The sequence below is a fragment of the Cotesia glomerata genome, linkage group LG2 (assembly GCF_020080835.1).
Source record: "Cotesia glomerata isolate CgM1 linkage group LG2, MPM_Cglom_v2.3, whole genome shotgun sequence".
Classification (NCBI taxonomy): domain Eukaryota; kingdom Metazoa; phylum Arthropoda; class Insecta; order Hymenoptera; family Braconidae; genus Cotesia; species Cotesia glomerata.
The window spans coordinates 24,805,925-24,819,307 of NC_058159.1; the positions used below are offsets into that span (position 1 = coordinate 24,805,925).

Here is a 13,383-nt window from a genome sequence, read left to right on the forward strand (position 1 = left end):
GATTCGTTGAAATAAATTAATCATATGTTTAAAAATAAAAAAGTCTTATGTTGATCATGTGTTGAAGTTTTGTGATTAGAAATAAAAACGTATTTTTATACTAATCTGTTCACACTTGAGTGTTATTGCTTTGAAGTCGTGTCTGTTAATTTGTACACAACGTTTTACAATGTTTCGTTTGATAATTTTTAGCATTGTTATGAGCTTAATATTTATATCGGTAAGTTTTTTAAAATTTATTTATCTATATTTTTGTATAGTTATTTATTTTTTTTTTTTTTAATATTTCATACAAATCGTTAATTTCTTCTTAATGCGACGTTTTATATTTTCATTTATGAAACTATGTTAATATTAATAAAATGATGAAATAATTTAGGTGATGTCTCTACCATCATATCAAGTGCATCCAATAGAATTGATCAATGATGAACCAGAAGAAATTTCGATTGTGAACTTAGAGGATGGAGATTACGTTGTAAAGTTAATAACTCAATTGACGGATTGTAACTTGGAGAATAAAACGCATGATTCTGAGGAGCTTCGTACGGAATTAGAAAGTCTTTATAAAGAAACATTAGTTGCTCATGGTCTATCTAATTTGGCTCCTGACCATCTCGAAGCCCTAAGAGTTCATAGAAAGGTATATATGTCTCATCATTGTCGTTTCAATTTTCAAATTTCCAAAAAAATAAATGGTTAATTTTCTTCGCAGGAAAAGTGTACACTGAAGGTCTGGAAATAATTTTGTCTTCAAGAGTATTTTATGTATTTTTCTTATCTAACAATTATACAAGCTATTTACTTGACGCTAAAAAACAGTGAATAATTGTGCTTATGTTTTTTAGTTATTTGGAAATAAAATCTTTCAACAAGAACATTTTATTCAACTTTCAAAATTTATTACTAAGAAGATAATAAATTACTCCTACGTTAATCATTCATAAAGCAATGATGAATTAATATGGGTGATTCTCTGTAAGGATGTTTTTTGCTGTCCCAGGCATTTTTTTATTAGAAAAATTGTTATTTTGTTACTAAAAAAAATTTATTGCGAAAGTTAAAAAACATTTCTATTTGGAGCATTGAAAACTAAAATGGAATAAATTTTGGTTTCTTTGCTATAAATAAACCACCGAAATGTCAGTCCCCTGCTGTCCCAGTCCCAAAATTAAAACTTTAAGATTTAATTTTAAATTATTCGTCAATAATATATAATTTGATCCATAATGTTTATAAACTTAATTAGTTAACTAACAATCTTCTTCAATAAAAAGTGCCGAAAATTAATTTGTTTCATTAAATTCATTAAACCAAAGTTTGTCCCAGACATTTTAAGATCAGTCCCCTGCCAGAAGTACAAAGCCAAAAAAAAAAAAAATCTAGCGTGTTATTTTACCTTTTGTAAGGTTTATAAGGATCTAACTAGCCGTAAGGTAATAACCATAGGGCTGTTAACGCTTTATCGCCATTTTATTTAGTGTCAAAGCACCGTTTTTTCTGAAAATATGTGTCTGGGCCACTTCAAAACTCAGTCCCCTGGCAGCTATTTTTGTTTATAATTTATTTATAAAATTGGATCCATAAGTCTTAATATTATTCTAATTAATGTAAACATTCATTGAGAACTTAAAAAGTTGAATGCATTGAAATAGTTTGCTTGATTTTTCTCAATTTGATAAAAAAAATCAGTCTCCTGGCAGTCAGTCCCCTGTCATGTTATATGGCAAAAGATACACAAATATCGAAAAAGCAAAAATTAATTCGGCTGTTTATTTATTATAATTAAGCTGATAGTTTTGTAGCCCTTGTTAATTTTTTTTCTAATAAAATCAAAAATAATTTGGTCGGACAATTTTGTACAGATTTAAGACGTCCTTACAGAGAATCACCCATAAATATTTTGAAACTAAGTAGAAATATATTTTAACTTCAAAAGTAAAAATAGTTACAAAAATTTATCGTAAACTTTGACCGTTAATCTTTATTTTTTAATATTAACGATCAACTCAGTTCGGTTGACGCATGAATTGCGGGAAACTCCGGATAAGATAATATTTGAGATAAACATATTAGACACGTTACCGCACGTCAACGATTTAGAGGAATTAGCTTCTGAAAATAATGATACTGTAAGTTTTTCTTATATTCTTCATTTTCAAAATTAAAAATTCAATTTATTTTTTATTTCATTAATTCATCATAAATAAAGTGGTAAGAATTTGGAAATTTGTAATAAATTTATTACTCACTAAAACTTATACTAAAACTTAAGTTTTAGAATAAATTAAAAAGATGATACAGACTCAATAAGATTTTAGACTATTAAATCAATAATGCTAAATATTTTCGAGAAAAATTCTGAATAAATTTAATGTTATTTAAATTTAATAAAAAATATTAATAAAGTGTTAGAGCTATATAAAAATTTTTATACCAATTACTGTATACTACATATTTATTAATTACAGGCAATAAAAAAAATGAAGCGAAAATATTTTTAATTATGTATAATTAATAGTTTTACCTCAATATACAATTTACTTGTACTGTCAAAATCGTTATTAACTTTTGTGATACGCAATTTATTATTATTACAGTCATTAATTTAAAATTAATTACTTTGATTTTATCTATAAAAGTTCTCGATCATAAAGGGTTATCAAAATACCATGGAAATCCGTCACTTTATTTCTGATTCAATTCATTAATTACTATCGTAATAATTCAATAACTTTAAATGTTTAATAAAGGTATTTCCATAAACGTAAAAAATCATTTTTTGTTGTAATCTAAAATAGTTGGACTTTACGACCTGTCGTTAATTTAATCACTTTAATATCGTCTGCATTCCACGGATTCTTAATTACTGAAAGACATATAATTTTAAGTCAACTCAAGTTAGTTACTCCAACGAGCAGGTGAATGTAAGTATTGCGTATTGTAAGATCCATGAGTTTCGCGTAAGTTTGACGTGCGGAGAAATTGTATTCAGTTTTTCTGATGATCAATGTACTTAAACAAAACTACTTGCTACATTTATTCAACTATTTTGTGAATTTTATTATATTAAGAAACGTTTTTGTAAATGCCACATTATAAAAATTGAAAAAAAAAATTATTTTACACCTTTTAAAAACTATTAAGAGTTTTTGCCCCTTAAATTTTTTTAATACTGTATGATAATTAAATCATTTGAAAAATTTTTTTTCAAGATCCAACATTCACAATGAAATCATCTATACATCGTAATTACCAATTATTTCCGGGATTTCATAATGGAAAAATTTTAGCCTGTTTTTTTATGAATTTTTTGTTGTTCAGTCCAAAATTTGGTTTAGGAAAACCATCCAGCTGTCCTCTTCAATCTAACGTAAGTTGAGTCGAATATATAAAACCTTTGAGATAATTAACGATCAATTATGATTATTACATGATTTCTCTAACAATTCTTGCAGGGACAATGTATTAATTCAAGAAATGATCAGACTAGGAATTATTTTGTTAATAATAGTTCAAACAATCAACTAGATTGGAAAGAATCTTTAACCTGTAGTTTTGGCATGAACGTGGTGCCGCAAAATGATATTCAGATGTTAAACTTGTATCGTGAGCTGGAATTCGATGATTCCTACGGTGGTGTATGGGACCAAGGTTTTGACATAACTTACAGCCCGAATCAATGGAGTCCTACAAATAAACTGAAAGTATTCGTGGTACCTCATTCTCACAATGACCCAGGATGGCTGATTACATTCGAAGAATACTACAAAGAATCAACACAAAATATTTTAAACAACATGGTGGTAAAATTACCCGAAGACAAGCGTAGAAAATTTATCTGGGCAGAGATATCGTTTTTCAAATTATGGTGGGATGAACAGTCGGAAGAAATCCACGAAATAGTCAGAAAACTTATCGCTGATGGACAATTGGAAATAGTTTCAGGTGGATGGGTTATGCCAGACGAAGCTGTATCTCACTGGATGGCGCAGTTGACTCAATTGACTGAGGGTCATCAGTGGTTGAAGAAAAACTTGAATTATCGACCCACCAGCAGTTGGGCGATTGATCCGTTTGGATTGTCTCCAACAATGCCATATCTGTTGAAAAACTCTGGATTTGATAATGTTCTCATTCAGCGTGTGCACTATGCAGTGAAGAAACATTTCGCCCAGGATAAGACTCTCGAATTTCGATGGCGGCAATTGTGGGACACCACTGGGTCAACGGAAATATTCACCCATATGATGCCGTTTTCTAGTTACAGTATTGAAAAAACTTGTGGGCCTAATCCTAATGTTTGTATGCAGTTTGACTTCAGTAAGCTATATTCTGAAGAAATAACAGACGAAAATGTTGCTGAACGAGCGTCGTTATTATTAGATCAGTATCGGAAGAAATCTCAATTATATAGGACTAATGTTGTTCTAGTACCTCTGGGTGATGATTTTCGTTACAACAAAAGCTTCGAATGGGATGCTCAGTACAATAATTATCAAAAATTATTTGATTACATGAACGCCAATACGCGGCTCAATGTTGATGTTAAGTTTGGCACACTTACTGATTACTTCACTGCAGTCAGGAGCGAGAAAGAAATCTCAGAATTTCCGAGTTTATCGGGTGACTTCTTCACTTACTCTGATAAGCACAGATATTATTGGAGTGGTTATTATACATCACGGCCATTTCACAAAAGACTTGACCGTATGCTTCTTGGTGCTCTACGTGGAGCCGAAATAATATCAGCAATAGCCTTGATTCACGGTCACCAACAAGATTTTGGAGAACGAATCATCGAAGCAAGAGAGCTTCACTCGTTGTTCCAGCATCATGATGGAATCACTGGTACTGCTAGAAATCATGTTGTTGTTGATTACGCTGACAAAATGCTAAGTGCTCTTAAAAATTTAGATGTTGTTACTCAACAGTCAGCAGCGCATTTATTGAAAAATACGACCGTACCTAATTTACACCATGAATCGGTTTATTTGTCTCTAGATGAAGTGAGATATCATTATAAAGATATTAAAGAACGGAAAATATTGAAGCTAAACAGAAATGAGACTTTAAAAAAAGTCATCATTTATAATTCACTTCCTCGACAGAGAACCAAAGTTCAAACGTTAATAGTGTCAACGCCTTTTGTCCAAGTTGTCAATCGTAACGGTGACCAGCTGCAATGTCAAATATCACCTGTTTGGGTTGAACCAGAAATATATTCTCGTGAAAAGTATGAATTATCATTTTTAGTCACAGTACCTGGTTTCGGACTTGAAGCTTACTCAATTTTCTTCATCGAAGGTGATAAGTTACCTGAAAATGTTCACTTAGCTGATGTAACACTATTCAATACCGTAGCACCACTATCAAATAAATTTGGGTCCAAAGATATAAAAATCTTCCCTTCAGTTCAAGAGTTTTCGATCACACAGCAAAATATTTCAGCTAGTTTTGCGAAATCAGGGCTACTAAAATCCATACGGACTGGAGATATAACAACATCCGTTGATCTGGAATTCATTCACTACAAAACCTTTCAGAGTGGCGCTTATCTTTTTACTCCATATGACCCACAACCTTATGATCTTTACGAGTGGGATTACCATGTTGTCCATTTATTGAATGGACCAATTCTATCAAGAGTATTTATACAGCTACCGCAGGTTACACAGACTTACACCTTGTTTAACTCAACTGGAAGCGATGGTTTGGGTCTTCATATTTCTAACCATGTTGATATCACTAATACATTCAATTTTGAACTGGTTATGCGTTTGCGTACAAACATTTCTTCAGGTGATGAGTTTTTCACAGATTTAAACGGTCTTAATGTAAGTAAAACTTTTTAAAAGATTTCAATTCTTCTTTATAGTAATACAATGAAAAAAAAGTATCATTCTTATCAAAATAATTAACTTAAATAGAAAAAAAAAAAAATCTTGAATCGAAGACAATTTACTCAAATCAAGAAGTATTTATTAGAGTATTTCTTAGTTCAAAATTTTTTTGCTTGATTTAAGATGACTAAATAACTGAATTCTTTAAAACGATATTGTTAGACCAGAATTTTTAACTTCCCGCTAAGAAAATCGGGAAGTTATTGATTTTTACCCCGTTTTTCGAAAATCGAGTTTTCATCAGATCTCGACGTTTTGAGGTCCTAGGAAGCTTCCCTGACTACTCCCGCGAGGTTGTCACTGTGTGTGTGTGTGTGTGTGTGTGTGTGTGTGTGTGTGTGTGTGTGTGTGTGTGTGTGTGTGTGTGTGTGTGTGTGTGTGTAAGTATGTGAACCGCTTATAACTTTTGAACGGCTGATTCGATTTTATCGCGGTTTACTTCGAAATTTTTAATTCGATCAATTAAAACCTGAAAATAACTTATGGGGATAATAAAAATGCGTCGAATGCCGCCAACCTCGTGAAAATCGGTTGATCCATTCAAAAGTTATTGCGGTTTGAAAATTCCAAAAATAGTGTTCGATGAAACTTCTATCAGACTTTTGAGCTGGGAGAGCTCAAATGCATAGAAATATTATCTCTTTGAACTCAGTGAGCTCAAATTATCATATAAATTATATTTTGAGCTAGAAAATCTCAAAAATGTCATAAGTACAATTTTAAGAGCCCAGGTATGAAATTAGCGGGAAGTTGCAGGGATGGCCTTTAGGGTGAACCGTTTTTCTAAGTTTTTTCTCTTGAAACAAGATAATTTTTCATCAGTGTATACGTATAATTATGATCAACATATTATGTATTGTTAGCAGTGCAATATATCGTGTTTTTCCGGTATATATTCACCAGGTTTTTCAAAAATTTAATATTAACATTGCAGATGATCAGGCGACAAAGATTTCTTAAGCTTCCAATCCAGGCTAATTATTATCCACTTCCAGCAGCTGGTTATATCCAAGATGATAAAGCGCGACTGACAATCTTATCAGGTCAACCATTAGGAGCTGCGTCAATGGCACCTGGCCAGTTTGAGGTTAGTTAGCATTCCATTGTCTCCACTAAATTGTAATGAATTAATTTAATTGTTAAATAAAAATTTTGATAATTAATTTATTTACTTAGATAATGCAAGATCGTAGACTCAACCAAGACGATTGGCGTGGCCTTGCCCAAGAAGTCAAGGATAACTTAGTGACAAACCATGACTTTATGCTGGTTTTAGAGAAGAAGAAACAATCCTGCAGTTCATTCGCGCCTGATCACCCTTCTGGAGCGCTTTCTTTGGGTGGATTATTAGCATCAGAGGAACTCTTACATCCTTTAGTTGCAATGTATTCACATTCGTCAGACAATAATTGTAAAGATCATTTTTCACCTGTTAATTTTGATCTTCCGGTAGACTTAGCTATTGCTAGCTTTCGTGTTTTTTCGGTGCCTAAGGGTAAAAGTTTCAGTCTTGACAAGGCTCTAGGCATGGTATTGCATCGTCAATCTGTTGATGTTTGTTGGGGTGATGATTTAATTGCATCACGTTTCAAGTTATCCAGCAATGGCGAAATAAATGTCAGAAATTTGTTGAACTTAACTCAGGAATGGAGTATCAATGAAGCCTCGTTGACATTTAACAGTGTAGGGGCTTCACTGCAATCACCAATTATTGAATTATGTCCTCATAAGCTTTCAGCGATTTTACTGTCTAATTCAAATTTCAATTAATTTTTATTAAATTAATTTTTATAGTTAATTATTATGCTAACTTAATGAAGTGACCTTCTTCATACCTTAAAGTTATAATATACCAACGATATAAATTATTATTGAATTTTTTAATGTAATCAAAGTGGATAATAAAATTGATTTGTCATAAACGAAGAGATTTAAAAGTATTTAAGAACAATTGTTGAAACTTTTGGGAAATTAAAAAAAATTTATATTTTTCGCAAATTGATAGAATTTATAATTTCCTATTTTATCAATGAACCATGGATAAGTTAGGCTAAGCCAGAACGCCAAACACAATGACTCAATAAACATAATTTAAACTGCGCATGCGCAAAAAATATCAATCTGCAAAATAAAATTTATTTTCTATTATTAATATGACTTTAAAATTGACATTGAATAATTACTTTAAAAAACACTTTTTTCAATTGATCAATATTCTTAAAAAAAAAAAAAAAAAGTATTTTCATTGATAAAAATTTTTTTCCTCGAAACCTCTGAATGAAAATGACTGGGACGTCACCAAGAATTACATCTAGCAATATACTTATATACATTTAAGTGATGCATGGGTGAACGAAAAAAAAAAAAAAAAAAACAAGGATAAAAACATGGTGTTGTCATCTAACGCATCTAACGTCATCACACCTGATTTTTTGAACTAAATAATACGTCCGACATGTTTTATTGTCGAGACATGAGAATTAGTAAACATTGAAGTGTCAAATAATTAAAAAAATTAAATTACCTGTGTATAAATTAAATTAAAAACGTGTCAATCATGTTATCAGTGGTGAATCCTAACCTTCAATTATTATATTGTCATAATATTATTTAATTGTTGACAATTGTTTTATTCAAAAGCCAACTATTGATGGATTTAATCAGCAAAAAAAGATGAATTATTTTTTATTATAAAAAAATCAGCATGATGATTAGTTTTTATTGTTTTAATTTTGATTGTATTTTTTGATAAATCTTTTTATTTTAAATTAAATTTTAATTAGACAAAATGAATTTTGAGTTGAATCGCTTGAATACATTTAACGAGTGGCCAGAAAACGCAGCTGTCAATCCGTCAAGAATAGCAAAAGGCGGATTTTATTACACTGGTCAGGGTACTAATGTTCAGTGCTTCTTCTGCGGAGTTACCATATCTGAATGGAATTACGGGGATCAAGTGATGGCACGTCACCGCGAAGCTAGACCAGAATGTCCTTTTGTTTTGAATTCAACTAGCACCTGCAACGTTCCTCTGCTGGACTCAAATAATTCGACTCCTAGTCTCTTTAGTTTGCCGCCGCCACCACAAGAACCTAGGATAGAACCATCTGATAGGCAGCAGCCGACGACTTCATCTCCAGTGCAAAGTCAGAACCCTAGAATTGAATATGGAACTTATGAACAGAGACTAAGGTCTTTTGGGAATTGGCCAGCTACTAACAATGTTACGCCTGAAAGTCTTGCGAGAGCTGGCTTTTATTATCTCCAACAAGAAGATATGGTAATTTAATTACTTATTGTTCTATTATTAAATATTGACCTTAATAAGTAGTTGATTAGTCTCTGATTTTAATGAATAATTTATCATTGTAGGTTGAATGTATTTATTGTCGAGGCATAATGAGCAAGTGGGAACCAGGTGATGATCCATTTAATGAACATAGAAACGGTTTTCCACATTGTGATTTCTTCAATCACCAAGAATCTAATTCAGGTAGTTTTATTTTATTTAAATGCTTACTTAGTTCTCGTGAATATTTTTCTAAATTATTTATTAATTTATTTATATTAAAAAATAATTGAAAGTGGTTAAAGTTTATTTAGTAAGAATTATTATTAAAGATTTATTTGGCATCAAATATATGTTACATATAAAAGCCCAATATAATAATAAGTATTCAAGCTCTAAATATAATAGTTTTGGCAATACTACTAAAACGTCATAAGTATTGAAATTAATTGACGACGAGTGGTTTATTTTTTATATTAATCAAATAATCCGTAATGGGGTCAGGTAATTTTAATAAAACTTGTGTATTTATTTTGTATTTAACGTAAACTAAACTGTTGCGTAATGTTTTTAACCTTAACATCGATATAAAAATGCATATTAATTTGTACAGATATTTTATTTTTCAATTTCATCATGAGCTTGCATAACTGTAGTATTAAATTTTTTTTATCAAACTGATATTTAAATTAAGAATTAAATATTAGGGTATTTAAATTTGAATTTATATGTCTTTTTTCAGGTTTAACGACAGAAGAGAAAGAAGAATTGGCAAACGTCAAACTATTGTCGGGAACGACGGCGGATTTGCATAAATTAGGAATACAAAAACATACCGGGCCGAGGCAGCTTAAGTATGCTACGTACGAGGGTAGACTCAGAACATTCCAAGGGTGGCCTGATAACCTTCAGCAGACACCAGATATGTTATCAACCGCTGGATTTTATTATGTTGGTCAGTCAAATTAATTTTTTTCAAATTAACTTTTTAAATGAATTTTTTTATGGAATACTAGCTGTTACTTGCCCGCTCCGCTGGGCGCTTTATAGAATTGCATTTTTAGATCTAGACTTGAAATTTAATTGGAGCATTGTTTTGACTTGCACAGATTCCCAATTCTATCGGATTCGCATATATCTTTTATCCATGTAATTATTCTAGCTAATATTCATTGTAACTTTCAATGTGCAATCATTATAACATTCCCGTGTCTTTCTTACAAAAATGAATAATAATTGATATAAAAAAAAAAATTTGTAATGAGCACTGAAAGTTTCAGTTAAAGAAATTGCAGGTCTCATAAGTGAAGAAATCTGCCTAGTATAGAAACATAACCAATAGAATTAAAAAGTTTATTTTAAACAAATGACAATCGAATAGAATAAATTTAGTTACAATAAAAATTTATTATTTCTAAGTCAAAAAAATATAGGTTCCGAATAAGTAATCACCACCATATCATATACTAAAACCTTCTCCGAAACACGCTGCATCTTATGGTATAAGTATTATTCCGATCGGTTCAGTAGTTTTCGCAGTATAACCGGACAAAAAACCCGGCTCTCCATTTATTAGTATAGATATTATTATTTATTAGTTCAAGTTGTACAGTTTTCAACTATTCTACATTCTCATCCCAAAAGGCACTTTATCTTACTTTGTTATACATAGATTAGTTTAATTATTTACTTTAATACTTAGGTATATGTTTTATGGAATATATAAAAAATGAAAATTTTCAACAGGTTCGGGTGATCAAGTAAGATGTTTTCACTGTGATGGTGGCTTACATAACTGGGAAGCCGATGATGATCCTTGGACTGAGCATGCCAGATGGTTTCCGAAGTGCGGTTTTGTGTCTATTGTCCGTGGACAAGATTTTATCCAGCATTGTATCGACAACAGACCACCTTTAGATCCTTTAGTATGAATCATTTTATTAAAATTCTCTAAAAAAAAACATAAATTAAATAATTTATAATTTTAACAGATATTTCTTGGAGTACCTGAAAATGGAGAAGATGTCGGAGAATCATCTACATCACAACCTGCCAGTTCTAGTTCTAGTTCTAATTCTAATTCTAATTCTAATCCAGTTAGAATTAGACATGAGGTTACTGATACTGAAGTTGAAGATCTTTTGCATTCAGCACCAGCTATTGTGAGTCTTCATTGTCAAAAAAATTAATACATTCATCAATATATTTTTAAACAATTTTTTTTCTTATTTAAGACCGCTCTACAATTGGGTTTAAATCTTGGGAGAGTAAAAACGGCATTAAGACAACGTTTGGAAAGGTTCGGAGTACCTTACACAAATTCTGATCAGCTTATTGAGCACGTTCGTCGTATTCATTTGACTGAAGAAAATAACGGGTGAATAATTAACAAACAAATTATTCATTTATTATGTTGTTGAAAATATTTATTCAATTTTTGTTATTGTTATTATCATTACAGACTGGAAAATAATACAGAAACATCATCATCCGAGCTAGCAGCTTTGTTGAGTAAAGTGATTACAGTTCAATCATCAAGTAAATCCAGATCACAAGGGCAAAATAGATCGGATATTGTAAAACAGCAAGTACCAATGAGTTGCAATGGCGAGAGTCAAGAAGTGACAGTTATGAGTTTAAAAAAAGATAAAAGAGCTGACGCCCAGACAGATAATGGACCACGTAAGTGACTAATTATTTTTCCAGTTTTACCATGAATCATAAAACTATGACTTAATTATAAAAATAACTCACTAAGATAATGTTATATTAGTAAACAAATATTATAATAATTATTATCACATTAACATAAATTAAAAACTCTCGTAAGTAGACAATAAAATTCAATGTTAAATTGAATTGTTTTATTGTTAAATGTGCCGTGAAATGTATTATTTTTTCAACTTTCAAGGGTTACATTTTACATAGTACAAAAAATAAAAATTTCAATGATGTAATCGTTGACTCAAGTTTTCTTTTTCTAGCTATCTATGTATAAATGATTAATAACATGGTGACCACAAAACGGAAAAAACCGAGAATTATCGGAATTTTAAAGTGTATGGGAATTTTTTCAGTGATAAAATTTTATCTTGTAATTTTTTCTTCTAAAAATCGTCACAATTTAACTGCTTTTGTCTGAGCCTGCTACTTTTTGTTCTATGCTTGAATGTAAATTAATAATTGATGAATAATAGATGGATACTGTTTTATTGTTTACATATCCGAGAGTTTTTAATAATATGAGTTTATTGAGCCAAATAAAATAAACTAATATTAAAATATAAATATTTTGAATTATAGTATCACTTGAAGAGGAAAATCGCCGTCTAAGAGAAGCGCGATTATGTAAAATATGTATGGATAGAGAAGTTTCAGTAGTATTTCTGCCGTGTGGACATCTTGCCACTTGTGTGCAATGTGCACCGTCATTAACAGACTGTCCAATGTGCCGCCAAGAAATTCGTGCCACCGTGCGAACGTTTTTAGCCTAATCAATTATTTATTGATAAATAAATAAATAAATAAATTATTTATTTTATTTTAGTGATTACGATGATGATGATGAAGATAATTATTATAATATAAAAAGAATTGATATTATTTTATTTAATAACTTAATACGTAGCTTCTCGTAATGATTATTTCTAAAAATAAGCTGATGCAGTTTAACAATAAATTAAAATAACAATAGCAATAACAACTTCAGTAGTATCGAAAATTTTGACTTTTAAAATTTTAATTCTAATTACGAGTTTTACATGCTTACGTCATAGATAATAATTATTGATACCTGATTTAAAACTCATAGACCAAAAAGAAAGAGATATAAATATATTATATATTATTAATTGTAAATTGTTTATAAAAAATAACCGAACAGATAAAAGATATTGAGGACAAAAAAATGCAGCTGTAACAATCAAATCTCATTGTTAATTATCAATTATTTATCTGGGATATATATTTTTTTTAAACTTGGTTCGTTTGCTAGAAAAATGTGATTAAGCAGAGATAGATATTTTGTAAATATGTTTCACTGTTACAAAGTTTTAATTAAAATACATAGAGGCTGATGATTATCAATATTATTGTTTTATCTATTAATGAACAATGTCCTATCCAATAGATCAATAAGCGGTGACTCAAGTTTAGAATCAAGCTGGCAATGCTTTTAATTAACGCTATTGT

At 30.4% G+C, this 13,383-nt stretch overlaps 3 protein-coding genes across 4 annotated transcripts; all 3 read left to right on the plus strand.

Annotated features, from left to right (window-relative positions):
• Positions 1–79: 79 nt before the first annotated feature.
• LOC123259500 lies at positions 80–878 on the plus strand. Its single transcript, XM_044720050.1, has 3 exons — positions 80–220; positions 380–643; positions 716–878. Exons 1-3 carry the CDS (start codon positions 170–172, stop codon positions 743–745), a joined length of 345 nt encoding a protein of 114 aa, XP_044575985.1. The 5' UTR covers positions 80–169; the 3' UTR covers positions 746–878.
• Positions 879–1,909: 1,031 nt separating this feature from the next.
• LOC123259501 (alpha-mannosidase 2-like) lies at positions 1,910–8,380 on the plus strand. 2 transcript variants are annotated; one of them, XM_044720052.1, is made up of 6 exons: positions 1,910–2,132; positions 2,802–2,927; positions 3,216–3,373; positions 3,459–5,837; positions 6,838–6,990; positions 7,080–8,380. In XM_044720052.1, the coding sequence occupies exons 3-6, from the start codon at positions 3,230–3,232 to the stop codon at positions 7,671–7,673; spliced, it is 3,270 nt and encodes a 1,089-aa protein (XP_044575987.1). In that variant the 5' UTR covers positions 1,910–2,132; positions 2,802–2,927; positions 3,216–3,229; the 3' UTR covers positions 7,674–8,380. The 2 variants fall into 2 exon arrangements, with proteins under 2 accessions (XP_044575987.1, XP_044575986.1); XM_044720051.1 differs by lacking the exon at positions 2,802–2,927 and having other exon boundaries at positions 1,911–2,132.
• Positions 8,295–13,278, plus strand: LOC123259502 (baculoviral IAP repeat-containing protein 7). Its single transcript, XM_044720053.1, has 8 exons — positions 8,295–9,183; positions 9,276–9,396; positions 9,935–10,147; positions 10,939–11,117; positions 11,184–11,354; positions 11,427–11,569; positions 11,654–11,874; positions 12,496–13,278. Exons 1-8 carry the CDS (start codon positions 8,692–8,694, stop codon positions 12,684–12,686), a joined length of 1,731 nt encoding a protein of 576 aa, XP_044575988.1. The 5' UTR covers positions 8,295–8,691; the 3' UTR covers positions 12,687–13,278.
• The last annotated feature ends 105 nt before the right edge of the window (positions 13,279–13,383 follow it).